The sequence below is a fragment of the Gobius niger genome (assembly GCF_951799975.1).
Source record: "Gobius niger genome assembly, chromosome: 13".
Classification (NCBI taxonomy): domain Eukaryota; kingdom Metazoa; phylum Chordata; class Actinopteri; order Gobiiformes; family Gobiidae; genus Gobius; species Gobius niger.
The window spans coordinates 4,725,582-4,752,434 of NC_136864.1; the positions used below are offsets into that span (position 1 = coordinate 4,725,582).

At 43.2% G+C, this 26,853-nt stretch overlaps 1 protein-coding gene across 1 annotated transcript; it reads left to right on the top strand.

The window, feature by feature from the left end:
• Positions 1 to 1,474: 1,474 nt before the first annotated feature.
• On the top strand, positions 1,475 to 22,569 carry prdm1a (PR domain containing 1a, with ZNF domain). The gene is made up of 7 exons (XM_079569397.1): positions 1,475 to 1,603; positions 5,249 to 5,590; positions 9,742 to 9,861; positions 10,352 to 10,604; positions 16,968 to 17,902; positions 20,741 to 20,869; positions 21,860 to 22,569. The coding sequence occupies exons 1-7, from the start codon at positions 1,583 to 1,585 to the stop codon at positions 22,403 to 22,405; spliced, it is 2,346 nt and encodes a 781-aa protein (XP_079425523.1). The 5' UTR covers positions 1,475 to 1,582; the 3' UTR covers positions 22,406 to 22,569.
• The last annotated feature ends 4,284 nt before the right edge of the window (positions 22,570 to 26,853 follow it).

Below are 26,853 nucleotides of genomic sequence, written 5' to 3' on the forward strand. Positions count from 1 at the left end.
TGTAACTTTATTGTAACTTTATTGTAAATTTACTGTAACTTTACTGTAACTTTATTGTAACTTTATTGTAACTTTACTGTAACTTTACTGTAACTTTACTGTAACTTTACTGTAACTTTACTGGAAGCGTCTCCAGCTCGTCTCCATGGAGATGTTAAAGGCAACTAGATATGAGATTTGGTAACACTTTACACTTACACGACCTTTGATACATTGTACTTAACTACATTTAGTACAATGTAATGAGCTTTGCAACAATCAGTAACAATAAGTTGTACCTATGGGTTAAATACACAATGAAATAATATGTATTTGTAGTTTGTAGGTACGTAATGTAATAAGACATAATTCTAACTCTAACCCTAACCTTAAGTACTTACAAAGTACTAATACAAGTTATTCCATTGTGTATGTACTACATAAGTACAAGTTATTACAGATGTTTACAAGGCAGATTACGTTTTACTAAATTTTGTACAATGTATCAAGGGTACTGTAAAATAAACCCTGAGAGGGTCATTGTTAGTTCCTCGCCTAAATGCGTTCTTTCATTGCCCGCTGCAAAAAAGAGCATTAACATGTCATGTATTGTTGGGTATTTTAACAATATAATCATCTGTATATATTTGTGTATATTATTTTCTGAGGTAACTGTATCAATTGATTTGTTTTTATTGTATTTTCATTACACTCTTGTGTGTTTGGTGTTGTTGTGAGGCACACTGAGTTGTCTCTAACATGCAATGTGCCATACAAATAAGCTTGCCTTGCCTGCAACAGTATAATCCAAAATGTTACGCAGTGTGCCTTTAACTAAAATAAAACATTTATGAAAAAAAAAAAAAAAAACAATTTAAACTTGGCTTTATTTGTTTTTTGTTTTTTCGGTGCTGAAAATAATTTACCCATAAATGCTGTATTTTTTATTTGAAATCATAAAAGGACGGAACATTTGCTGTATTACTTCCACATGTAAATCCTACAGCAAAACTTTACAAACTGATACCACTTTTCTTTTCCCTGCAGTGCCTCGTGGGGGCTGCTGCGCTGGTCTCTGGGGGGAGATGTGACAAACAGATCCTTACAGTGACACAACCTCTCCATAAAAGTTCCTTCAGTACTTGAGTAAATGTATTCTGGGTGAGTACAATGATGTAAAGTCCATGAGCCACTGCATGACTTCCAGCTCCTGCACTCCCTCCTCTCCTCTGGCTGCGCTGCTGCGTGTGGCCTCCATTCGTTTACTTTTGACACCATCCTGTGCGTCACCCCCTCCCTCGCCCTCCTCTCTCGTGGAGGGGAGGGGCGGGGCGAACCCTGGTGGAGTAAAGTCAGAGGGCGTGGCCTCGCGTTACGAGCGGAGCGGAGCGAGCAGTGGGCGGCCGTTCGTGTTTTAGCCCGAGCCGCTGTGTCACTTCGCTTCATTCAGCTCCGGCGCTGCGCTCGGCTCGGACCACACGCGCACTCTCTCCCTCTCTGTCTGTCTCTCCACGGAATTACGCACGCAACACGGGACGGGACGGGAGATACCATAAGCCCAGAAGTGCACCTGTCCCCTCGTTTTTCTGGACACGCTGCCCCTATGTGTGGATGGGACCAAACGGTGAGTCCAGAAACTGACTTTTTTAAAGCGGATTAAAGCGGTTTTCAACTTTATTCTATAGCAGCAAATCTGGATTTGAAGGAGTAGGAGTTCAACTTCGTGTTTCCCTGCTTGCATCTTTGTGTGTTGATGACACTTTGTGGTGCGTAAAAGTCACAAAGTCGGACTTTAAAGCGATTTGTGGCAGAAAGTTCAACCTGGAATTTATACAGCTGTGTTTTTTCTCATGTGTTTTATCACGTATTACGCATTAAATCAACATGGTGTTAATAATCACAGAAATCGCAATAAAAAATGCACAGAATTAACAACTGTTCTAAGACACATAGAACAGTTCTTAGTCCAAACTTTCCTTGCTCATAGTCTACAAAATCAGTCTATAAAGTCGTTCAAAGTCGTCATCATGAAGGGCCTGTTTCTTCTACTTAAATGTTCAGTCGTGGATATGTTTTCGTATTAAAGCTCGTGAAAGGAAATTAATGTGATTTTGAAACATAAGCCAGACTTTATTGATGCGTAAAGTATCAAAAATCCCATTTGATCCAAACTCACTGAGCAGCTTTTCATCTAAAGTGGAAACAAATCCACTTTATTTCTGTGCGTTTTGTTTGACATATAATAGTAATAATTAGGCCCAGGTTTAACGAACGCTCCCAAGTCCCCACTTGTCAAAGCCACAAATTGACAGTTAAACAACACTTGGGTTCGTGAAGGTTTAAAGCAGAAAATTCAAACACCAGTCGATGCATTTCCAGGTAAATCTTTTTAATTCCTCTCCTCTTTTTTAATATTTGAGCCGCTCGTTTATTATCGCAGGCAGCGCGTGGCCTCGCCTGCTCCCGTCTCTCCGCTGAACCCAAACTTCTCCCCTCCAATAAAGAAAAAAAAAACTGTCACTCCCCGTGTCATTCGTAAGAAACATAAACGAACGCATTGTTTTCGTGCCTGAACGCTCTCTCGCACGCAGAGACGGGAACAACGGGCGGGAGCGAGAGTTCGGCCGCGTTTCTTGGTTTCAGTTTGAAGTTTTCGCTCGTGCAGCTGCGGAGACACGAGCCTTTCCTTCGCGTCCGTTTTCAGCCTTTAGAAGATCCGCTTCAACTGTTCAATTCTCCAGCCATGAACGTCACTCTTTCTCCCCCCCGTTCTGTCCATATTTATTATCACACATAGGCCTTAGTCTGTTTTATATTTTAATACGGTCATATCTATTTGTTGCGATGTGACGCGTAATCGCTGCTTTTCGTGGTCGTTTACGAATTACTGTCGGCGTACATTGTTGTAACATGTGTCAGTGTCACGGCCTTGCTATTTTTATTTAAATATATCAAAAAATGCGCTTGAGTTGTTTGCCTATTCGTAGAACTAAAGCTTTTTCTAAAACATCGTTCGGCTTTTCTGCGCCTTGAGCTACGTGCCATGATGCGTAATTGCTATTTGTCATGATCATAAACCAATTCCCTTTGTTAAATGCTTTTGTCACGTGCGCATTTTGACTTTACAAGGAAGAAAGAAAAAAAAAAAAACGTTGCCAAATGTGTTACTACAAGACGATGCGAGATCAAAACGAATCCACGCGACACTTTTTTAAATTACGCGTTCCACAAAAATCGTGTCTATTTATTGGTTTTGCATTATTATTATTATTATTATTATTTTTTTACAAAGACATGTTTTAATTTGTCAGCTCTAAACCCCTTTGATCGCGCTCGGACCTTTCTGCCTTTGATATTGTTTTTTTTTTTGGGGGGGGACAGACTTCTCCCTCGCGCGTTATTGCGCCGCTTCACGTTTTTTCTGGTCTAAATTTAGCCGCTTCGTTGAGACAGACGCGGTTTCCTTCCTGCGCCTTCGAAATCCCACAGCGCGCGCGGGGATGAAATGAGGAAACGAAGGGAGGGGAGGAGGGTGGTTGGGGGGGGGGGGGGGGGGGTTAAACGCGCGTTATCATCAGTGGGATTCGCCCAGAGGAGAAGAGTCTTGACACGGTGACGGCAAAGCAATCGGAAACCTGATACCGAAGAGGCTATACTTTGGGGAAAGAATGACGGGTTTGTTTAGGTTCATTTAGATCATTTCCAGTAGTGACAAAACATCAGGGAAAAAAAGGTACTGTCCAGATTGTTTTTCACTGTGTTGTGTCGTCATTTTACTTTCATTTATGCTTTCATGCGTTAAAGTCCGGTGTTTTCCTATTTTAGCCACGGTTTACACCTAATTTAAACATCACTCTGTCCAATTTAGGCCTTAGATTTAATCCTAATCCAGGCCTTGTGCTGGTATTCAGTTTGAGAAGCACCAGGTCAAGCTTTATTATCAATAAGAGTGATTTTTTGGGCCTGAACTCGGAAGCTCTTGATACAAAGCAACAATAGGCTTGATACAAAAATGCAGAAATGTGTTTTTAAGAAGACATTTTCAAGTGGTAAATTTGTCCTTTGCGATGGAACAATAGGATGTTTTGGCAGAAAAGCAGCAGCGGTTCGGTCATTTCATTCATGCCTTGAGTAAACAGGCCCTTCCTTCCTGGCTTCCTTCCTTCTACTGATACAGCGTCGTGTGAGTGAAAGTCGAATTAAAGCCGGGGGCGGGCAATTTGATGTTGGTAAAGCAAATAGCGTTGATTTTGTTTTTGGGCTAAGCGTTCGCCAAAGTACCAGGATGTCTGCTGTGTTTACGTGTGATTCAATTCATCCTCAAGAAACTCGCTGCAGTGTTGTGACAGAAAGTGCATCCGTCGTAACATCCTGGCTCTTGTGGGAGAAACACTGAGGGCCACATACAGAAAAATATACAAACAACTGGGCCGCACTCAGTAGAGGTCAGATATAAAACGTCACCTCTATTGTATTAAAGTTAGCAAATTAACTATGCTTTTTTAATTAAATATGCTTAAAGTTTTCTACTAATAGATTTTCATTTATTTTATATATATTCAATTAAGGCCAAAAAAGAAAAGAAAAAGAAAATGTGAATTTGCTGTGGGCCAATTAAAAGTGGGCCGCGGGCCGCATTTGGCCCACGGAGCCGTAGTTTGGAAACAAAACATTAGTAAAAATGTTCTTAAAGGGGAGTTATTATGCACAATCTTAATCTCAAGATAGTTTTGCCGTGTTACAATGTTGTTCACTCGTCAAAAACAAACCTGGAGCTGTTTATCGACCCATTTGCGCATCTTTGAGTAATCTCTGAATCATTTCTGAATCATCTCCAGTGGATATTCTTAACAGTGCAGCTCCCAAACAGCTCCTATGTGCTTTCCTCACCTCTCGATTTCTTGCTGAGCATAATCCTCTCATTGGGAAGTGAAAACACCGGCCATAGTTCACGGCAGCCAAAAGATCTCGTCATTGAAACAGCTGCATAGCGAAGGGGAGCAACGTGAGGGGCGGTGGGAGGAGCTTAGAGCTAGTTCACTTGAATAACCAGTCTAATTAACATAAAAAATAAAAATATAAAAGGAGTCGTATTTCTTTCTTTCTCTCAAAATGTCATATATGCAATAAATGAGGATTGCAGGAATGCATTGGTGAAGCTAGAAATGAGTTTGGATCACAACCAATGATTAAGCTTGTCTCGATTGAAAACATGTAACAATACACAGTATGTCCTTGAACTAAAAGGTTTTCTCCCCTTCCTCCGTAGGCGACCTCTCATAGCGCGGCCATGTTGACCAGTGAGGGGGCGCACACCATGGAGCAGGACGACAAGATGGAGGCGGCGAACGGCGTCGGCTTCAGCGACGAGCCCATGACGGACAGCGACGCGGAGCTGGACGTGGAGGAGGTGGAGGAAGAGGAGAAGCGGGAGGGCGGCCGGTCCAAGGCGGCCGACATGACGCGCTGGAGCGAGGCCGACTTCGAGGAGAGGTGCACCTACGTCGTCAAGGATACGGCCGTGGGGTCGGAGGCCACGGCGGCGGCGACGCGGGCCGAAGCCACGCTGCCCCGGAATCTGATGTTCAAGCACAGAGCGGACAGCAAAGAGGTAGAGAGGAGTCCGTTGTTCTGCACGGGGTCTGGAGCTGTGTTTCCACCCACTCGCGCATCTTTGAGTAGTTTTCAAATCTTCTCTCAATCTTTAGCTTTAACGTAATCCTTTTGTCGCGAATTAAAAGAGCAGCACAGACTTTGTTTCTCGCTTTATTGAAACTGCTGCATAGTGAAGGGGAGCAAGACAAAGTGTGTGGGAGGGGCTTAAAACCAGGAAGTGAAACTACTGGTTATTTTGTTTCTGCTGTCTTATTGGTACATGGTTTATACAGGCAGAATCAAGTCAAATTTAATGCTATTTTCAATGCCCAAATGCTATGTTTAATGCCACAAATGCAGCTCTTAAGATTTACTAACATTTCATCAAACAGGGGAAAGAGAATTGGACCGAGTTCATCCTACGGCGTCCGATCACAAGGGCGTATGGGCAGAGATATTTTAGTTAAGGGGTGCTGAAGGAAGAGATTGTCCCCCAAAATGTGTTTTTTTCTGTGCTTATTTCCTGTTTATCGATATTGCTTGCAATGCGTAAAGTGCCCACTAGGGGCTGCTGCAGCGCCCTCAGCACCCCGGGTTCCCACGGGCTTGGGTACGGGGACTTCAGCAACTTTAAGCACACAGATTACTTGGAATTACTTTCAAGAAAAGCTAGTTTTTACCACTTCTCCAAATCTAAAAACGTCTTGAAAACGCATCAAAATAGCAAAAAAAAAAAAGGGAAACAGAAACGAGGATGAAAATGCAACAAAAAGCAACAGAAAAGTGACACAATGAAAAAATGACACAATTTGAAAAATGTCAAAAAATAGGGATGAACATGTGACCAAAATGTATGAAGAAAATGCAACGAGAAGGTGACAAAAAGTGATGAAAATGTAACAAAAACAAGCCAGGAGAAAGATGATCCATTAAGATGAGCTGTGTAGGTCTTAGATTTCAAATGAGGCTTTGCACTGGCCTATAGGTTTACCACCTTTTAGATTTGGGTAAAGCTAATACAAAGATTAGAGAAAATGCACTTGGTGAAGGCGGGGGTTAAGAGGTTAATTATGATTTCCAGTAAAAGGTTTGATTTTTGAGAGACAACACAGAATATTCTTAGTATAATTGGTCACATTGAAATAATATTGATGAAGAATCTCAAGGGTTAAGCCACTGTTAACCATAATTTTGGTATTTTCGATAAACTGTGTATAAAATGATGAGAAATGTCATAATTTTCCAATGAATTCAGATTTTAATCCCATTTGATGCCATTTAAGGCCTTGATTTTGGCACCATTCACACACACAGCGTTGCCAGATACCTGCCCTAAGCCCAGCGTCCCGTCTCCTGCCGCTGACTTCCTGCCTCCTGACGTCACCGATGACGCGGCCCGGGTAAAAAAGGCTCTGCTCGGAGAAAGCGTCGGCGACTCGCGGGACGGAACCAATTTGTGAAGCTCGCACTCAGATTCCAGACGGAGATCTGGGACTCCGGCGTTAGTCACCGGGCCCGGCTCCCATACGTTGTAATCAGGTTGAGTTTAGTCACTGGCCTGACTCAGAACGCGCTCATGGTATCCGCGGAGACCGGGTGGCATAGTAAAAAAAAACAAAAAACGTGCCCTCGAGCTAAAAAACGTGACGCAGCACATTTTAAAAACACCTGGGATTCTCTTTTCTGCTCTACGATCACGCGGCGCAGGTCGGGCGGAGGGCGACAGGCTTTTTGACCCCTCTCGTGGGATGAACTCGGGCTGAACTGGAGAAGATCAGACACGAGTTGATTTGGTCAAAACGGGGAAAGTTCAAACGGAGGACGGCATTGATTTTGGCAAATAACGCGAATAACAAAAGATGCTGATGTCTAGATCAGGGCTGCGTTAAACGAGTATAATGTCGAAAGAAAGTTTATGAAACCAGTGCTGAAGGTACGGAAAAAAAGTAGATGCTGTTGGTCCCGGCACAGCATTAACCTCTTAAAGGGATATTTCAGGATTTTTGACATAGGGCCTCATTTCCTAGTTATCCAGAGTGTTGCAGATTTCTGGTGCACTGTGGAGTGTGTCGGACTGTTTTTAATGCAGGCTAGCTGATACCATAGGAATGTGCTAGCGTAGCACTAGCCTAGCGCCACCTAACTCTTCAAACATAAGAACTGCATGAATTACAAAAAACAAATATCTCCAGAAATCAGCAACACTCTGGATAACTAGGAAATGAGGCCCTATGTCAAAAATCCTGAAATATCCCTTTAAGCACCGCCTCGGCTTTACCCAAATCTAGAAGCTTCTCGACTGGAGCTTACAGCCTGTAGGCCAGTGTATTTGAAAGTCCCACAATACGAATCTAAGCTTCTAGCAATGAAAGCATGATAAAAACGCAACAACAACGACTGAAATGTGATGATGAAAAACTTTGGTGAGTTTTCCAGGCCTTCTCTTTCAAATGAAGCCTAAAGGCTGTAACCTCTCGAGGGCAAAGAAGCTTTTAGATTTGGGTAAAACTGGAGAGTGAGGAATGAATTTGGTCAAAAATGGTAAAAGTTTAAATTGAGAAGCCAAATAAGACCGCTCTAAAACCAGGACTGAAATCTCTCGAATCTCATCGGACTGTATTGGATTCTGGATTTACACGGGGGCATGAACTGAGCCTGACTCTGGGGTTAAAAGTTTGAGTTCTAACGTTTTTAATCTTTCTGCAAACATTGAAGCAAGAATAGATTTTCTCGTCAAGATACGAACAGGACGCTCGGACAGTCGGAACGTGCGAGATAAACCGTCGGTATCTGCAAGTGAGTGAGGAGTGGAAGCGCAGAGGTGTGAGCCGGCCGATGGTGATCAGCGTTTGGATCCGTGGCTCTGGGATTAAGACTGATTTATAAGAAACATAACTTTAAATCACCGAGAGACAGATCATACACCTATTTTCAGAAACTGCAAGGTCTTAGCTTTCAAATGAGGACTTTCACTGGACTAGGCTGTGAACAAAAAGTTTGCAAGCACCAAAAATGTGCAGAAAAAGTAGCAATAACATGTTCAAAAAGTGACAAAAAAGCGATAAAGACACGACACAAAAGCAATAAAAATACAATGAAAAATAATGAAAAAGGCAACAAAAATGTGAGGAAAATGCAACAAAAATGTGTCAAAAACGTGACCCAAAAAGGTTTAGATCAGTTTGTAGGTCTTAGCTTTCAAATGAGGCCTTCAAGAAGCTTTTAGATTTGGGCAATGCCGAATGGGAGAAAGACAAACTATATTTGTGGACGTATAATGTGTAATTGTTGCTCATAAACATCATTTTAATCTCATCTGACATTGAAGAACATGTTAGGAGTGAGGAATGTGTTGGTCAGGATTTCAAACTGGCCTGGAGCGCCCTCTGCAGGCAGGGCCGGATTTAGGCAAAATAGGCCCCGGGGCTAAAGTTATTTCAGGGCCCCCCATATACTGTATGTCTGTCTGTCGGGTTTCTCTCTCTCTCTCTCTCTCTCTCTCTCTCTCTCTACAATGAAAAGATAAATTAATGTTTTGTTTTTTTCTTAAACATTTAAACAGTAATATTTAAAAATATGACAAATTTGTGGGGGGAAAAAACATAATGACAGAAGAACCGTTGCTACTGCCAGACTTGTGGGGGGACATATTTAAAAGGGGGGTCTGGGGGTCCTCCCACAGATACTTTTTTATTTTAATGGTGCAATATCGTGCATTCTCATGAATTTTACCTGACCAATAGGTACATATTTTTTCTCAGTTTCAACTCAATGAAAATGGCTCAGACCTTGTTTAGACCAAGTTTAGTCCTGGTTTATTCCTGGTTTAGTCTCAGGTACAAAGTCACCTGATTAAGCCTTACATGTGAGGGAGTCTCTTCTTTTCTCCTTATGCCCATGGGCCCCTCAGCCTGCTGGGCCCCTGGGCTTAGCCCTTGTAAGCCCCTGCATAAATCCGGCCTTGTCTGCAGGCAGCACTGGGAAATTTTTCTTTGCTAACTGTCTGCTAACACATCAATGGTGCCGTAAATAACACTGAAGGACTTCTTTAAACAGGTCTGAATGGTCAAAATTCAGATATACAAATCAAAGTGCATGGATGAAGAAGCACCAAAGAGAAATAAAATAATAATGCTCATCGAGTGACCAAATGCATGTGTTTTGCAGGTGATCGGAGTCTGCAGCCGCGAGTACATCCCCAAAGGCACGCGCTTCGGGCCGTTGGTGGGCGAGGTCTACACGGTGGACAGCGTGCCCAAAGACGCCAACCGCAAATACTTCTGGAGGGTAAGGGAAACCGCCGCCGAAACCCCTGTGTTTCCATTTGTAAACAACGAGCTAGATGCGTTTGGCCCGAATCCCAGCGTTCAGCGGGAGATCCGGGGGAGCACTTCCTGTGACATCATCCGGGAAGCGCGTCCAACAGGAAGTGATGTCGCTGAGACACGAATAGCCCCGGCGAGAGAGAGGGGGCTTCCTGTAAACAGCCGGCGGTGTGATGAGTGAGGAAAAGAGCGGGAAAAGACGGGAGGAAGTTAGCGTAGCATCGGGAAAAGACGGGAGGAAGTTAGCATAGCATTGCAGTTTAGCCGCTAATATGAAGGGTGGTTTTCTGTTCATAAATGAGGGCTTTTACAGCTTTTTTGCTATAGTTTGATTATGATTACACTTTCTAACCAAAACAATGAAGCTTGTACTCACTTAGCTTTAGCATAGCCACCACATCTAAGCTAACTTCCGTCAATGTAAACCCCACATTCTCTCTCTCCGTGATCAGATTTACGAGGACGACGAGCTGCACCACTTCGTCGACGGTCTGGACGAGTCGCGGTCGAACTGGATGCGCTACGTGAACCCCGCCCACTGCGCCGCGGACCAGAACATGGCCGCCTGTCAGAACGGCATGGACGTCTACTTCTACACCACCAGATCCGTGCCCGCCGGGTCCGAGCTGCTGGTCTGGTACTGCCGGGACTTCGCCGCCCGGCTGCACTACCCGCCGTCGGGAGAGATGATGATGCACAAGCTCAGTAAGTCTTTCCACAACTACGGGCGGCTAATTTTAGGGTTCCTTTTAGAATGAAAATGTGTGCATCTCCACTATTATGTCCAAATCATTTTAACTGCTACAAAAAGTTAATAAATGAACCTCTGAACCCCCGCCTTAACCGAGCGCATTTTCTCCAGTTCAGTTTTATCCAAATCTAAAAGCTTCTCTACTTCCGGGTTCGCAGATGTGCGAGAAACTACAAAAAACTCTTTAATACCACAATCAATATTTCTGAAACTCAACAGAGAGTTACTGAACAGACTTATTTATCAGATCCATTAGCCAAAAATGCTGCACCTACTGCTATAAAAGTAATATTTACCAAAATCGCTACATCGGGGTTAGCGGAGAAAAATGCTAACGGCGCAGCAGCTACGCTAACCCTGGAAGTAGTGACTTAAGTAAATATTACTTTTTCAGCAGAAGGTGCGGCATTTTTGGCTAATGTGTCTGAGAAATAAGTAGGAGCAACTCTCCGTTGAGTTTGGTTACTTATAAGAGTTTTTAATGTTTTTTTCTTGCATATTTGCCGGACCCGCCCTCATTTGAAAGCTAAGACCTTTTTGTCACATTATAGACACTTTTTAGTCACATTTTTAATGCATTTTTGTCATGTTTTCGTCTCTTTTTTGTCAGTTCTAAAAGGCTTTTTTGTCTTATTTTAGTCACACATTTTCATCACTTTCTAATGTCGCACTTTTGTTGCTTTTTTTCTCACTTTATTCAAGACGCTTTTAGATTTGGGTGAAACTTAAGAGAGTTTATGCCAGCAATTAGTAAGACGTACTTTGCATGGGAGGTAAACTGAGCGCTTGCACCGTAAGAACGAGTCCTGCGAAGCTGCTTGGATGTTAAAAACACAGAAGAGCGCCACCTTTTGACACCACACATGCATGGATGAAACAAAACACATCTTCAGATACTGCGATACAATACATTCTTTAAAGTTTCACACAATAGAAGCCCCTTTCCTTCTTTAATCCCGGACCAGATTTGTAGTAACTTGTATAACTTTTACTCGACCAACCCTTCGAGCCCTTCCCTCTCCTTTCTCCCCGGGTCCGGTTTATTTGCAGCACCGATACTCTTCCTCGCATCCTCTGCACACACTTCCTCATCTCTCCTCACGTTTGTCAGTTTTGTTTACCTGGCGCTGGCTTTAAGAGCGCACCGACTGTCTGTGGCTGGAGCTTTTTACTGCCGCCTTTCATGTTAAAAGCCCGAGGGACGGGGGCGGGGGGGGGGGGGGGGGGCACTTTGGGGGTATTTGGACTTACATACCCCCCCCCCTCACCACCACCACCACCACTCTCCTGTTAATGACTGTCACTGCGCGATGGTACTGCCAGATGAAAGCCCGGCGACGCGGCATGTAGTAGTTTGCGTGTACTTTTGTGTGTACTTTTGAGATAATGACAGAGCAGCCGGGGCCGGGAGGAAGGAGACACAGCGCTCAAAACATTGTTAAAGAGGAGACAGGACGACAGGGATTAATAATGTCTGCAGCCGCACGAGAGGGACCGGACCACTACAAATACTATCACCTCGTACTACGGGTATTACTCGATCTACTACTACTACAACAACAACTATTCCAATGCAAAGTTTCAGACAGTCCACATTCTCCTTCAAGGGGCCGGACTAAAACTGCAGACTAATGTCAACAGCACAGAGCTGAATATGTGCCTTGTCTTTTTCTTGTTAAATAACGTATAACTACTACTATTACTACTATTACTACTATTGTACTAGAGCCACCATCTCTTAATCAGCACCTGATGGAGCTGAGGGGGGCAGCAGGTACACGAGGCCGGGGCAGGTCCGGGGCAGCGGCCCCTGGGCCTCAGTGACAGAGCCCATTGATAAAAGCCCAGTGCTGTATACACACACACCACGGGGCGCCTTTGGGTGGGGGCACAGGGGGGCTCAGGAGGGACCCCGGGCCATGCGCGAGGACCCGATGGAGTCGCCCTGGCTGTAATTAGCCCCCGGTCTCACCTGGAACCCTCCAATCCCATTCAGGGGCATTGTCCGCGAGCGCGACTGACCGAGCCTTTCATCATCCGCCGTAAACCGTCAGGATGTTTACGTTTGGAGACGTTCTCATTGGCTTTTGTTCAGGCAATTGTTCAATATATTGTTTTTCTGCGATCGCCCATTTCAGGAGACTGATATATGGCATGAGGCTGCGCGGTTAAAGGCCCTGTACCTGATGTTTTTATTCACAATGAAGCAGGGAACAAATTTCTCTTTTTTTCATTCATTCAAGACTTTATTGAGGACATGGTCCATAGAACAAAAAGTAAAAAGAATGAGGTGAATGAAATACAATGTGTGTACATGAATACATACAGTATAAATAGGCCGATATAGTAGATGCACACAATAGAGGTTTTATTATGCTGAATAATCTCAGGGTACTGGAGTAGTTCAAGTACATGTTGTGATACGATCTGAATAAAGCCTTAATCTCCAGTGCATCCACACAGTGAACCAGGCAGAGCCTTTACTACAAGAGACCAGAGCTTGAATTATAGGATTCAAAAGTTCTGCACAAATAACCACCCCGCTGGATCTCGCATTACAGTTTACAAACACTTAAAGTAAGGAGTACCCGGAGGAAACCTCACAGACACGGGGAGAACATGCAAACTCCACACAGACAGGCCCCGTCCAGGTGGGAATCGAACCCGGGACCTTCTTGCTGTGAAGCACTAACCGCTGCCTCGTTACTTTGCTAAAGCCCGGTTCCCCCCAGCCCTCCCCCCTTTGGGATGTTGACGACTTGAACTTCCTGGCAGAGGGGCCGCGTTGACAGATTGATATCTCCAAAATGGTCGCCCTGTTTGTTTTCTGGAAGAGGCAGAGGAGGAGAGAGAGGGAGGGAGGGAGAGAGGAGGGAGAGAGAGGGAGAGGAGGGAGAGAGAGGGAGGGGGGAAGGAGAGGAGGAAGCTAATTGATAACCTGGATGTTTACACTGGGCGGATGTAGCTGTGACGTATGGGTCAGCAGCAGCGTGTGGGGGCCTGCCTCAGAGTAATACTACTATAACTTCTACCACCTGACTCCTACTACTACTACTAGTACTCCTGCTATTGTTACTACAGCTACATCTGCACCTACTACTGCCATTATGATATTACAGTACTATTACAACTGTTTCTACTGCAGTGACTACTACTACTACTGCTCTAACTACAATTTCTTCTGCTATATCTACTTTGCTAATGCAGGTGAAGTGTCTTGCCCAAGGACACTTTGCCAGAAATCGAACCAGCATCAAATTTGGCACCGCCCCCAGTTGTGCCCCATCCCTCTCTCTGGATCCCTCTTAAAGGCGCAGCGTCCCGAATGGCCGCTGTCAGAGATAAAGCGCGCGGGTCATGAAGTTAAAACAAGCCATCAGTAACTCAGTGGGCCAATTAGGGCGACACTTTGACGAACGGCCAACGGGGGAGGGAGGGGGGGGGGGGGGGGGGTGCAGGAAGTGAGCCGTGACAGCCGCCCCGGGCACAAAGCGCGCTGTTCAGTGTCTCTATTAATGAATGGAATCAGGAGTTCAGAAGGTTCCCGCTGGAGACAGTGGCTTATAGTTTGAGGAGCGGTTTAGTCCTCGGTCTAGTTCCTGGATCAGCCCCGGTTTAAGGCCAGTAGGGCTGGGTGCCTTTAAACGATATCAGTGTGGTATCGGAAATAAAAAGTTTAGGTAGGGACTACTGAAAGGAAAGTATCGAAAGCAGGCATGCAAAAAAAGTAAATGAATAGAACACAGTTTTGATCCCTTTTCTCCAATTTCTTCCCAATTTTTCCCCTCATTTTTATTACAAATATTTCCCCTATAGTTTCACCATATTTTTTCATTATTTTTTCTAAATATTTGTCCCATTTTTCCTTTTTTTTCTCCAATTTTTTTTTCTTTTTTGTGCCACAATTTCTCCCAATTCTTCCCATTATTTTCCTCAATATTATCCCCCATTTTTCACACATTTCTTGATTTTCTTGACCCGATATTGTCAATTTGCAATATCTTCAGAACAGTATTGTACTGTTTTCTATATGAGGTTTTCACTACATTCATAACATCTCCACTGGAGAAGCACGTACAGACGTAAATCTTAATTCCAACAATATTTTTTAAGATTTTCCTCTTTCTTCCTAGCCTGATGTATTGAGCTTTGAACCACTTTTAATAAGGCAAAATTTAATGTATCCAAAATACCCCTTGGAAAATCTTTGGTGTTGAATATACCAGCAATTTTGGTTATTTTTACACACTGAATTATTTTTAAAAGCCTATGAAAACATACAATGACAGAAAACTCATATCCATCTCAGTGATCTAAAGCAAGAGCTTCACACTGATATCTCTCCGGCTGAGGAAATGTCTAACTTAGATGATTGTGGGGGTCAGAAAGCCTCCAAAATTTCTACACAAAGTTCCCCATCTTTCGTCAGACTTTATCAAGCGGACGTCCCTTAAAGCCACCCATAAATTTTGCCAGTTTGTAAGCTCGAACTCCCCTCCTCACTCCAGGCGCCGCTGATAACGTCTCTGCCTGATTTGTCGACTCTCCCACCTTTCGCTAGCTCCTTTAGCGCGCTAGCATCCCCGCTCTCTCTTATTGTTTCGGAAAGGGTCAAGGGTCAGACGAGACGCTTCCTCCCTTCCCTCACTCGCACCTCTGCGCTCTTCCTCGTGATGAAAGCGCAGATTAGGAGGCAGGCTTAGGGCGCGACGGGGCTAAAAGCGCCGAGACGTCAAGGAGCGGGACATCTCGCCTGCTAAATGGCCTCCTTTAAAAGCTCGGGGGCCGGGGTTTACCGGGAGGTCACATGGAGTAGAAAGTACAGGTTGTGGTTGGACGACTTGGGGAAACATATCTAATTGGGATTATTGTGTCTTAATTAGGGTGACCAGATGTCCCAGTTTACAGTCCCAGTTTTAAGTTCTTTGTCCCACTTCCCAATAGATTTCTCCAAAACCATTGATTTGTCCCACTTTTTCTCAGTCTCTGTCCCAGCTGTCCCGGATTTTGTCCACTATCGCCAACATAACACACCTTTTTGGTCCTGTTTTTAAGTTGAAACATCTGGTCACCCTAATCTTAATACAGAGGCTTGAAAACTGTTTTTGGATCTTCCGTCATTGTTATTTTACGTTTTAAAAGAGATTTTGAGCAACATATCTAATTGGGCTTTTTAATTAGGGTGACCAGATGTCCCAGTTTACCCTGGACAGTCCCAGTTTTAAGTTCTTTGTCCCACTTCCCAATAGATTTCTCCAAAACCATTGATATGTCCCACTTTTTCTCAATCTCTGTCCCACCTTTTGGCCACTACAGCCAACACACCTTTCTTGAAAAATACGTTTTTGGTCCAGTTTTTAAGTTGAAACATCTGGTCACCCTAATCTTAATACAGAGGCTTGAAAACTGCTTTTGGGTTCTTCTCTTATTGTTCTGTCATTAAAGAGACATTGAGCAGTGAGAGATTTAGCTGGTCAGAATTTAGTGGGAATAATATGCTATAAAACTGTTGAAACAAGCTTTTACTCTTTGCTAACAACATGCTATCCAATCGATGAACGCACTTTGAGAGCAGAACAGGTTCAGCGATGGATTATGAGCTTAAAAACCTTTGAGGAAGGTTTTGTGCCATAACAGAAGAGGCAACTAAAATTACATTACCGGTAGTAATGCGTAAATTACATAACATTGTTTTTTTTGTGTGAGTCACGCTACAAAACACCACCTGCCAAAATCTCGTACAGCGTTTCTAAAGCAAATAATGTCAAACTGAACTTGAATTGAAATCACAAAGCTGCAAACTGCTCATCTAACCCGATACGGAGCAGGAAACAGGAATTACTACAACACGAGTGCACGGTGCAGCACAAATGAAGTGACATCTTGAAGCAATTAAACTAGCTTTATTGTGAAGTAAAATGCTAACTAATGATTAGCAACTGTGGTTAGCATAGGTCTAACATAACACAATACAAACTGGCGACTGAAAGATGTCATGTAAATGTTTGAAACTTTCAGTGTGTATGGAAGTGCTGCTGGTCTAAAGGCAATCTGGTTTATTTATGTAATTTCAAACTTAAAGAGATCGATATTGATCAGGTTCTGCCAACTTTATGGAAAAGCTGTCATGGCGCTGACTGTCCTGCGTTACCATGGAGATCAGCTGCCACAGATATGCTTTTGATTAGGGTAAGAATGTGGTTAAAAGCTAAAAAAAAAAAGGACATTTAGAATCGTACGTCAGACAACATGAGTATAGGAGGATGGAAGGGCGTCTGATTTAAACTTACACCTTCTCGTATCCTCTCTCTCCACAGAGCAGTCCCTCCTGGAGGTGAAGCAGCATCAGGCCACGGCACAGCAGCGCTCGCCAGACTCCACCCATGCGTCCCCCACCCACCTGTCCCCGGCCCGGCCCAAACGCGAGCACAGCGTCCTGTCCATCCTCCGCGGCACCAGCAGCGCTAAGCGGGAGCCCAGCCGCCCCCTGCCCACGCGCCCGCTCTACCCCACGCCTCTGCACCCGGACGACTTCTTCAAACCGGGTCAGATGCACTCGCGATCCCCCGGGAACCACTCCTCCACCACGCCCAGCCCGTCGGCCCGGAGCAGCCCGGAGGTCAGCCCGCACAGGAGCCCCTCGGCCGGGGCGTTCTACCCCTCCGCCCTCCCCTCTTTCCCCAGGTACTCCCCTCCCTCCGCGCCCATGTCCGCCCCCTTCTACCCGGCGTCCAGCTCCCCGTATTCGCGCTACATCTTGCCTCAGAGCTACCCACTCCCGGGCGGGGGGGTGCCCACGATCGGCGGACTTTTCCCCCGGATGTACCCCCTCTACAGCAGCCTGCTCCCGCCGCTGCTCCCCTCCGCCCTCCACCCGGCGTCCATCCCCGGCCACAGAGACTTCCTCCTGCCGGGGCCGACCAGCGCCTTCTCCGCGGCCACTTCGCTAAAGGACAAAGCCGGCTCGCACCTCTCCCCCTACCACATGGCGCCCCCCAGCGGCTCGCCCACCGCGGGGACGTCGCCCCCGAGCGAGCGCGTCGCCACCAAGCCCACCTCGGCGATGCTGGCCAGCCCCGGCGGCGCCAGCGGCAGCGACTCGGACGAAGCCATGAACCTGAGCAAAGTGAAGCGCGGCGTGGGCTCGGCGGGATACAAGGCGCTGCCGTACCCGCTCAAGAAGCAGAACGGGAAGATCAAGTACGAGTGCAACGTGTGCAGCAAGACCTTCGGACAGCTCTCAAACCTCAAGGTGAGACTTCAATCCCACAACAACAATTCTGAACCTGGTTTTGAAAGAGATCTCTAAGCAGGACATATATACAAACGATTTTCTGGATCATTGTGTGTTACTGATTTGCAGAAGAGGACAAAGAACTTAATTTCATTACTTGAGGGGAATTACAGATACTGCCGGCCAAATAAAGTTGCTTAGTACTGAAGTATGTGCTCTTGATGATAGAAAGTACAAGTCTGTTTAAACAAGAGGTATGAATACCAACTTTGAAGCTTAAACATTTTTTGGGACAAGACCTCGTGGAAGGCCCAGGACACGCTGGTGGGACTATATGGTCCTGGATAAAGTGGAAGAAAATTGGATAGATGGATGGATTTGGCCTTTGAATGCACACTCTAGATCCATCCATCCATTTTCTTCCACTTGTCTGTTGCCGGGTCATGGGACTGCACCAGCCCCTTATGGCGCCTCCTGCAGGTGGTGGATCCACAGAAGGACGGCTTCCCCTTATGAGACCCCCTTATGGTCTCTCATAAGGGGTTTCTGAACCACTCTTTATCTGATCCATCACCTGGGACCTGTTTGCCATGGGAGACCCTACCAGGGGCAGGAAGCCCCCGACAACAGAGCTCCCAGGATCATTCAGGCGCTCAAACCCCTCCACCACATTAAGGTGGCGGTTCCAGGAGGGGACAAACTCTAGAACGTGACCAAATTTACTTTTTACTTCAGAGCCTTTACATCATGGGTGTCCAAACTATTTTGCATATTGAAGTTTATTCTCTGTGGAGATGCCACAAACCAGTGGTCAGTCCAGTGAAACCTTCAACTGAGTGCATTTAAGAGAGGTTTAAGTGTGTCCCAGACCTTTATTTAGAATTGGAAGCTTAATACAGCTCTGTCTCTCAGAAAAATGCAACTTTTTGAGGCTATAATCGTGCAGAGTAATTACATTTGCAGTAAAAAGTACCATCTCTGGCACTGTACATGTCATACGCTCTAATATAATAGTAAAACCATTAAAGTGGCTTAATCTCCTCCATTTGCACCTGTGTGATGAGATAATAACACCACTTCACACTTCCATGCCACTTGAGTTCATTAGCGTTGACAGAGGAGACTTTGTACGCCGTGCCAGTTTCTAAATCATGTGTATACGTCTTGTAATTACAGAGACATTAACCATAAACCAGGTCAAAACATCTTCATCCCCCCCCCCTCCTCTCAAACCGCAGCCTCCTCCGTTATAAAACCCGGGCCCGTCACGTGAGCGCCGCCTGTATCGAAAGGAGACACGGCTATCAGCGTTATCTGATTTACGGGCTCATTATCATTCCTGCGCTTTGTACGGTAGACGCAGGCTGTAATTAGCCCCGCGCCTCACAGTACGGCCTGTCTTCACTGAAGGGAAGGTGCGCCGTAAAAACGCTCGGCACCAGACCAATCCAAAACAAACAACACAGACACAGGGCCCTTTAATAATCCGCCGTCGGAAAATGATGCTATAGAAAGTTCAATCGGAAAAGGTACAGCCGGAGGAAGTCAATCTAAGCACTGTACTTGCCAATACAACTCCATGGGACAAAGACAGTTTGTCCTAGAAATCGCCAAACCTCATCAGTATTTGGAAGTGATTGGATTCATAAACTTGTCTTATTATTTTTATGGCCTTTCTCCTGACCAATATAATATCATATTGTCACCTCTGGGACTCCTTGGAGACAACGAACTTTGAGGCAGTTTTGGTTTCGCGTCGATTGTCTTATGATATTCGCCAAAAGTTAGGACAAAACAATCTGCAGTTCGACAATTACCACAGTGACCATAATTGAGCTTTAAAATCGCCTCACTTTTAAAGCTCATATGACAAATTAGACACAATTTTTGCCAAAACACAGTTAGCACGATTATATTTAAGATTCTGCTTAAGATTGTACCCAGCTTTCTTAAGTTTAGCAATTTTTCTGATGTTTATAGCTTCACTTCCTTATTGGACCCCGACAGGAAGTGACATAGATACAGACGGCATCTCGTCATAGAAGGGGGCGTGGCTTCGCCGAGGGGGGAAATAGAATCTTTAGAGAAACACAATTTTTCACTTATTTATCACATACAAATAAAGTCAAGTGTAAATCTGGTCCATATGGATATTTTCTCACATCAGATTGTTCTGTAGAAGTGAAAAAACGGCAGTTGTAGCTAGCGCTAGCTAACTGCCAGCCTTTGCCCGATGCTAACATGTAGCATCATGTTAGCATTCTCAGTTTTTTAAATGTTTTTATGGGCTGTTGACCCACTTTGCGCCTCTCCATGTCTTTGTATCTTTATTTAGTAGAAACTATATTCATAATTCAGCATTTGTTTAAGTAGTTTTTGAATAATTAAAGAAAGTTTAGATTTTTTTCAAAATTGAATTGTCGCTGTGCCAAGTGTTACGTCAATGGGAAATGAGTCAGACTGCTCTGGAAATTTTACCTCTATCTATGTAACTTCCTGTCAGCAGCTTAAAAAAATAAAATAAAATTCTGCCCAACATTTCTTGATTAACAGAAACAGAACAATGTTAATCTGTTCCATAAGAGACTTTTTCTTTTCAATTTGCATCACTTATTTGAGCTGAAACAACCCAGAAACTTTCTTTAAGGCTGTGTCTCGATTCACGAGGCACCAAAGCTTGGCCTCTAAAGATATATTTATTTTTGGTACCTGCTTTCGATACTGATTTTGTCAATAACAGTGACACCTCCCTCGTACCCTGGACTGGGCGATGAAGCCACTGAGAAAAACAGCCTGAACTCGACCTCCTGTAACACCAACAATTAACGGTCTTGTGTCATCTCTCCCGTGTCGCAGGTTCATCTGAGAGTGCACAGCGGGGAGAGGCCGTTCAAATGCCAGACGTGCAACAAAGGCTTCACGCAGCTGGCACATCTGCAGAAACATTACCTGGTGCACACGGGGGAGAAGCCGCACGAATGCCAGGTATGGACCAACTCAGAGCTCTTCCCAAAACACAGTGGTTGCAGAATATCCCAGTGTCGCCGTGAGGCCTCATCGGGTATACAAGCTGCACATAGATGTCCTGAATTTGATTTTTGTGCTTCGTAGTATTGCCTCAAATGTTATCGCTCTGGGACTTGAACTACGTAATGCATTTTAACTTTCAGCAGATTTGACTTGACCTCCAGAACACTGCACGAGCCTAAAGTCACAAAAGCAAGACATCTCCAGATAAAACATGATGAAGATAAAACTTAATTTCACTGCAGATGTTTCATGTGCATCTGGGTTTTGAATCGTAAATGACCAGTGTTTGAGCCAAAATGATCTTATTGTGATGTGTTGCTCTTGGAATGACAATGGATTGTTATTTCAATCCATGTTCACTTTTGTTCCTTGACTGATAAATAGAAAAGTCAATAATTATATTATAACTTAAGTAACAATTTTTCACTCTTCAGTCGTTTTCTGGCCGGACTATAAACTAATTTATCACACACCAATGTAGTCAAGATAAAGTCAAGCCAAAATCAGTTCCATTTGGATGTTTTTTTCACAGCAAATTGTTCAGAAGAAGCAAAAACAGCACTCGTTAGCATCGCTTTGCTAACGTTAGCATTCGTGGATTAGCATTGTCCGTTTTTTTTAAAGTATTTATGGGCTGTTGAACCATTTTGCTCCTCTCCATATCTCTGTATCTTTATTTGGTAGAAAAATATATATTCATTCAACATTTGTTAAAGTAATAGGGAAGAAATGGGAGATTTTTTCCCCTTTCTTTTGACGGTTACCATAGTAACCACAATAGAAATCTGAGATGCACCAAATCTAAGGCTACTTTTAATACTAGGATTCTGTGTCCTTAATAAAGCTTGAATGAATGAATGAATAATCAAAATTCTAGGCGTTTGACAGTGTTGTGACAATCTGTAAAGCTTCAGACTCTAACTGTATTTTTGTGTGTTTTTCCAGGTTTGCCACAAGCGCTTCAGCAGCACCAGCAACCTGAAAACCCACCTGCGCCTGCACTCGGGGGAGAAGCCGTACCACTGCAAGCTGTGCCCGGCCAAGTTCACCCAGTTCGTCCATTTGAAACTGCACAAGCGGCTGCACTCGCGGGAGCGCCCCCACAAGTGCCCGCACTGCCACCGCAACTACATCCACCTGTGCAGCCTGCGCCTCCACCTCAAGGGCTACTGCATGGCGTCGCCGGCCTCCAACGCGCTGGGCCTGGAGGAGATGCACCGCGCCAACGAGGAGATCGAGCGCTTCGACATCAGCGAGCACGCCGAGCGGCTGGAGCAGCTGCAGGGCGGGGTGGAGCTGGAGGCCATGTTGGAGAAGCAGGTCCTGGGCATGCAGCACTGGGGGGACTCCGAACTCAAGTCGCACTACCGCGCCGCGGGATACGCGCCGTACGACGCGCCGTACGACTCGCCCAACGAGACGTCGGTGATCAAGATGCGCCACAGCAGCCCGCCGCTCTCGGTCACGGTCAAACAGGAAGCGGAAGTTTGAAACGGAGAAAAGAAAACGGACTTGAAAATGGCGCTTGATGCAGGAAAATATAAGGACTGGCAGAAATGGATGTTCTCACCCCAGTAAATGCGCTAAACAATTGGTGAAAAAAAAATAAAAAAATATAAATCACTTTAAATTCTTAACTCAAAAAATTTACAAAAATCTACCCTATTTTTTAAAAATATAAACATGGATAGATTTCCTGATTTTTGTCTTTTTTAAAAATGGTATTACGATTCTAGATATACATCATAATGAGAGAAAAAATCCTGAAAATGTATGGTACAAAAAGATTACTTTTTTGTTAATACTTTTAAGATTGAACAAGAAAAATGACAAAAATCCTTATGATTTATTGATGTAAAATATGCCTATTTCAACTAAAAGCTTAATTTATTAAAAAATGATTTTGTTCTACTTTAGACACTAAAATTCTCGGAATTTGTTAACCAAATCCTTCATGTTAGTTGCATTACTGGGGTGTTGCTTTAACAAGGAAAAAGCCATATTCCACAACAAGCTTTAATTTTATCCACCAAAGAACCGACCAGAAATAATATACGGTCGAAATATGCAAAAACACGAACTTCCCAGCTTCAAACCGAAGCCGGAGACTGGATCAGCGGACCTTACGTTGCCCGGAGCAACTTCCTTCTTGTAGATACATTGCTTTAAATAATCTTTTCAACTGTTCAGGGACTTGTTGCTTCTCAGGACGATTCTAAAAGAGACCCAAGACTACTTCACTGTTCAAAGACAATCATTTATCCAGGTCGAACCCTATTGTAACTTAATGTTAATAATGTATGTTATTTGTGTGCCCTTTTCTTAATTTATTGATGATTTATCTACCAAAGCAATACCATGTTACACCGTTTAAAGCCACGCTGCAATACTAAATTCAGCGATAAAAAAAAGCACCCGTGATTATCCTATTTATTGGGTGAAATGTTACGCGGAGTGGCTTTGAATCAGCTTTATCGGGGCCTTTTTTTTTCTAATTTATGTTTGTTCATTTCCCTCCCAAAGCTCCCCCACACATCGGTCAATCCGTCTGCGCCCGAAACAAGGGGCCTCTTTCGTACCACAACGGTTACCTCAGCGTGAATGTTTTCGTATGACTGCGATCGTATATGTTGAAATTGTAATATTTATTTTTTTTGTTTTTTTTTACTTTTGCTACTTGAAGAAGAATGAAGCGCAAAAGTCAGAGGGAAGGTTTAGCGACGTGTAGCATACTTTTTTTTTTTTTTCGAGAACACTGTGCGGACGTTTGTTTCGACGCTACAGCAGCCAAAGTGAAACGTAAAGGTCCACTATTCTGCTAATCTCTCAGTCAGTCGCGATATATTGTTGTTTTAGCAGCTTCCACCGATCAGACAAGACGATATTAAGTCAATATGTCTCCAAATGTGTTGCCCAAATACTGGTTTATGTTCAGATCAGAAAAGGTTGTTTCATTAAGAGAGTTCAGGAAGTGTTTGTCTAAGTATTCAAGAAGTTAGACAGACTTATTTAAAGGGACTATACAGAGTTTAAAAATGTTCAAATTTTGTATTTTCCTCCCCCTACATGTCCTAAGATGTAGAATGAGCCCAGACCTGTTCACAGCTGCCTCAAAAATCCTGCACTGTCACTCGAAAAGCTGTTACTTCGGGTCTGAAGTGCCGTCATACACGAGCTTAATATAGAAGCTGCAGATACGCTTATGACCAGAGGTGGCAGTAGTGAGTATAAAATGACCAACTTGCATCCAGTCAAACAACAGTCGTTTAATCCACAAGGGTCACAGTCGCTCAATAAAAGTAATCACACAAACATGATTAAAGAAATACCAAGAATAATTTGATTTAATTTAAAAAATGATAATGAAAATATATTGAATTAGCATTAGCAACATTTTCTATATTGAAAAGCAATTACAGGGTCATTAATATTCAGACACCAATGCAACAACTGCAAACCCATTTCAGTTATGTTTGTGCTGTTTTGACCATCAATCACATTAATTGCCAGTCAGTTTTAAGTTTAAAAATGCATTTTAATTTAACATTTTCAGAACCAGGATTGAGCTTAATTGCAAAACTATATCAACTTCCTGAACTCTGTTTATGGATTGGACCATAAAAGCCAATTACAAAATAAAAATTGCAAATTCAATTTTAAAGTCTACTTCTTGGGCAGGATAGCGGACCTTAAAATGATTATTATTTAAACCAAAAAGAAAAAAAAGGGACGAAGGAATATAGGAATGAAGTGAAGTGTTTCTCTCTGTGTAAAATATTGCCTTCTTATGTCGGCCATTTTGTTTTTATGTTGTTGTTTTTCGGCCTTTCTCTCTACAATGCACTGGCTCCGTCTCTTCTTCGACGCCGACGATTGCTTTGTTTTATTTTTACTTTTTTTTTTTTTTTTTTTTTACACTGAAAGCATTAGGAGCGTCTTAACGTCTTCCGGGTTTGTCGATATTATTATTGCGTCTGACCAAAGCTGTCTGTTTTCGAGCTTTTACTTTGAAAGAGGACTGTTTCCTGTTTACACTCTGGTTTACAAACGTGTTTTATTTATGTGCGAAATGTCAAACTGTAAATTATGATATAAATGTTTCCGGATCTAATCGAAAACACAATGGCTCTGACTGTTTTTTATCACTTTTGTTTTCATTATTATTCAGATAAAATGGCAGGTTATTGCGCAATACAGCGGACAAATACATGAGTTATAAAATAATGCGCAATCAAAACCAAGACACACACATTTTAGATGCCGGCATTGAAAAGTAGATTTTACAACTTGCAGGAAAACAGACTATATGGATATTTACAATTGAGGTGGCAGGTATTGCACAAATAAAGTTATTGCACATATAAAAATGTACTTGTTTAACTTTGAAAGAACCATTGAAGGCCTATGTATCATGTCAACACAAAGAAAACATGGAAAAATAGACATGTTTGCTAATGTGGTGGAAGGTGAGAGTAAACCTGACAATTGCACACACTGAATAAAAGTTATTGCACACATACTATACATGTGACTTATTCAGCTAACAGAGCAGAAAACATACTATTTGCATAATTACTAATGTGGTGTGAAGTGGTGATAAATCTGTCATAGTGAAACTTGACAGTGACAGATATTGCGCTTTTAAAGGTTATTGCACTCAGTCCTTCATAAAACCATCATCGGCTTATCATTTCAGAGCTAGGAAACAATCCAGAATATCAGAGCATGTGCAGAAGTACTAATGTGGTGGAGGTGACGATATTGCGCTAATACAGTGTAGGGGAGAATACATTGAAATTGTATTTAGTTACTGACTGAATACTTGCCTTAAAATGTATTTTGTAACGTATTCCGTTACTTTGTCTAATCAGAGTACTGTATTCTGAATATTTTATAATACTATCACATTGAATACGGTGTATAATTACAAAAATGAAGACTATGATTGTTGGAACACCTTATAAACTCGCTCATCATTAATGATGAACTGTTTAACTGTCTTGGCCAATGGAGCAGCAGATTCAGCATCATGTGACACGTGTGCAGTGTTTGTGTGTAAACTGTGGCATAAAGTGTTTTAAATTTTATTTAATTTTAAGAGGAAAAACAGGTCAACTTAAGAGTTATTTCTTAATAATGTTGTACAATATTTTCATGTATTTATTTATTTATTTAATATGGACATAGCGATTACATTGGACGAACCAGATGCATTGTTTAAAGTGTTATAGCACACAGGCTTTTAGGTTTCAAAGATAAAACACATTATTAAACAAGGTTACAATAAAACAGATTATTAAACCAGATAAGGCACTTTTTACACATGGGAACAACTTTGGCCTGAGTTGAGCCACTGTTTGAGCCTCTGGTAAAGATGTTAACGTTAGTCTGCAGTTTCAGAGCCGTGAGGAGAGAGTTCCAGTGTAGCCTCTGTGAAGGAGCTAAAATGTAATGTTTGATACTGGGATGTTTTCCCTTGATATTTGGAAAGTAACTGTATATGAGTATTCTAAATACATGTTTTTAGTTACTCTCCAACACTGTGCATATAAAGGTTTTTGGGCATAAATTATTGCTGGGTTGCAGGACACATCACAGCGTTCTAAATGCCTATACTATTATATAGAGGAAAGATTATTTTGTTTTTGAGGACATTTTTGGTCTTGTACAGAGAGATCATGGACCCAGTGACTGATATTAATGATATTTTAATTCATATATTTTCTTTTTAGCTACGACTTGTGAAAGTGTAATGCTGTTAATAGGAAAAACTGGCTCCTGCCCCCACTGGGTCCGATGACATCATCATATTCTAGAACCTGCAACCCAGCAATACAGCAGTGGTTCCCAACCAGTGGTACGGGGACCCCTGGGGGTACTTGAGGACATAGCTCAGACCAGGAAAAAAAAGGGAAATGATTTTGAATGGAAAAGCTATA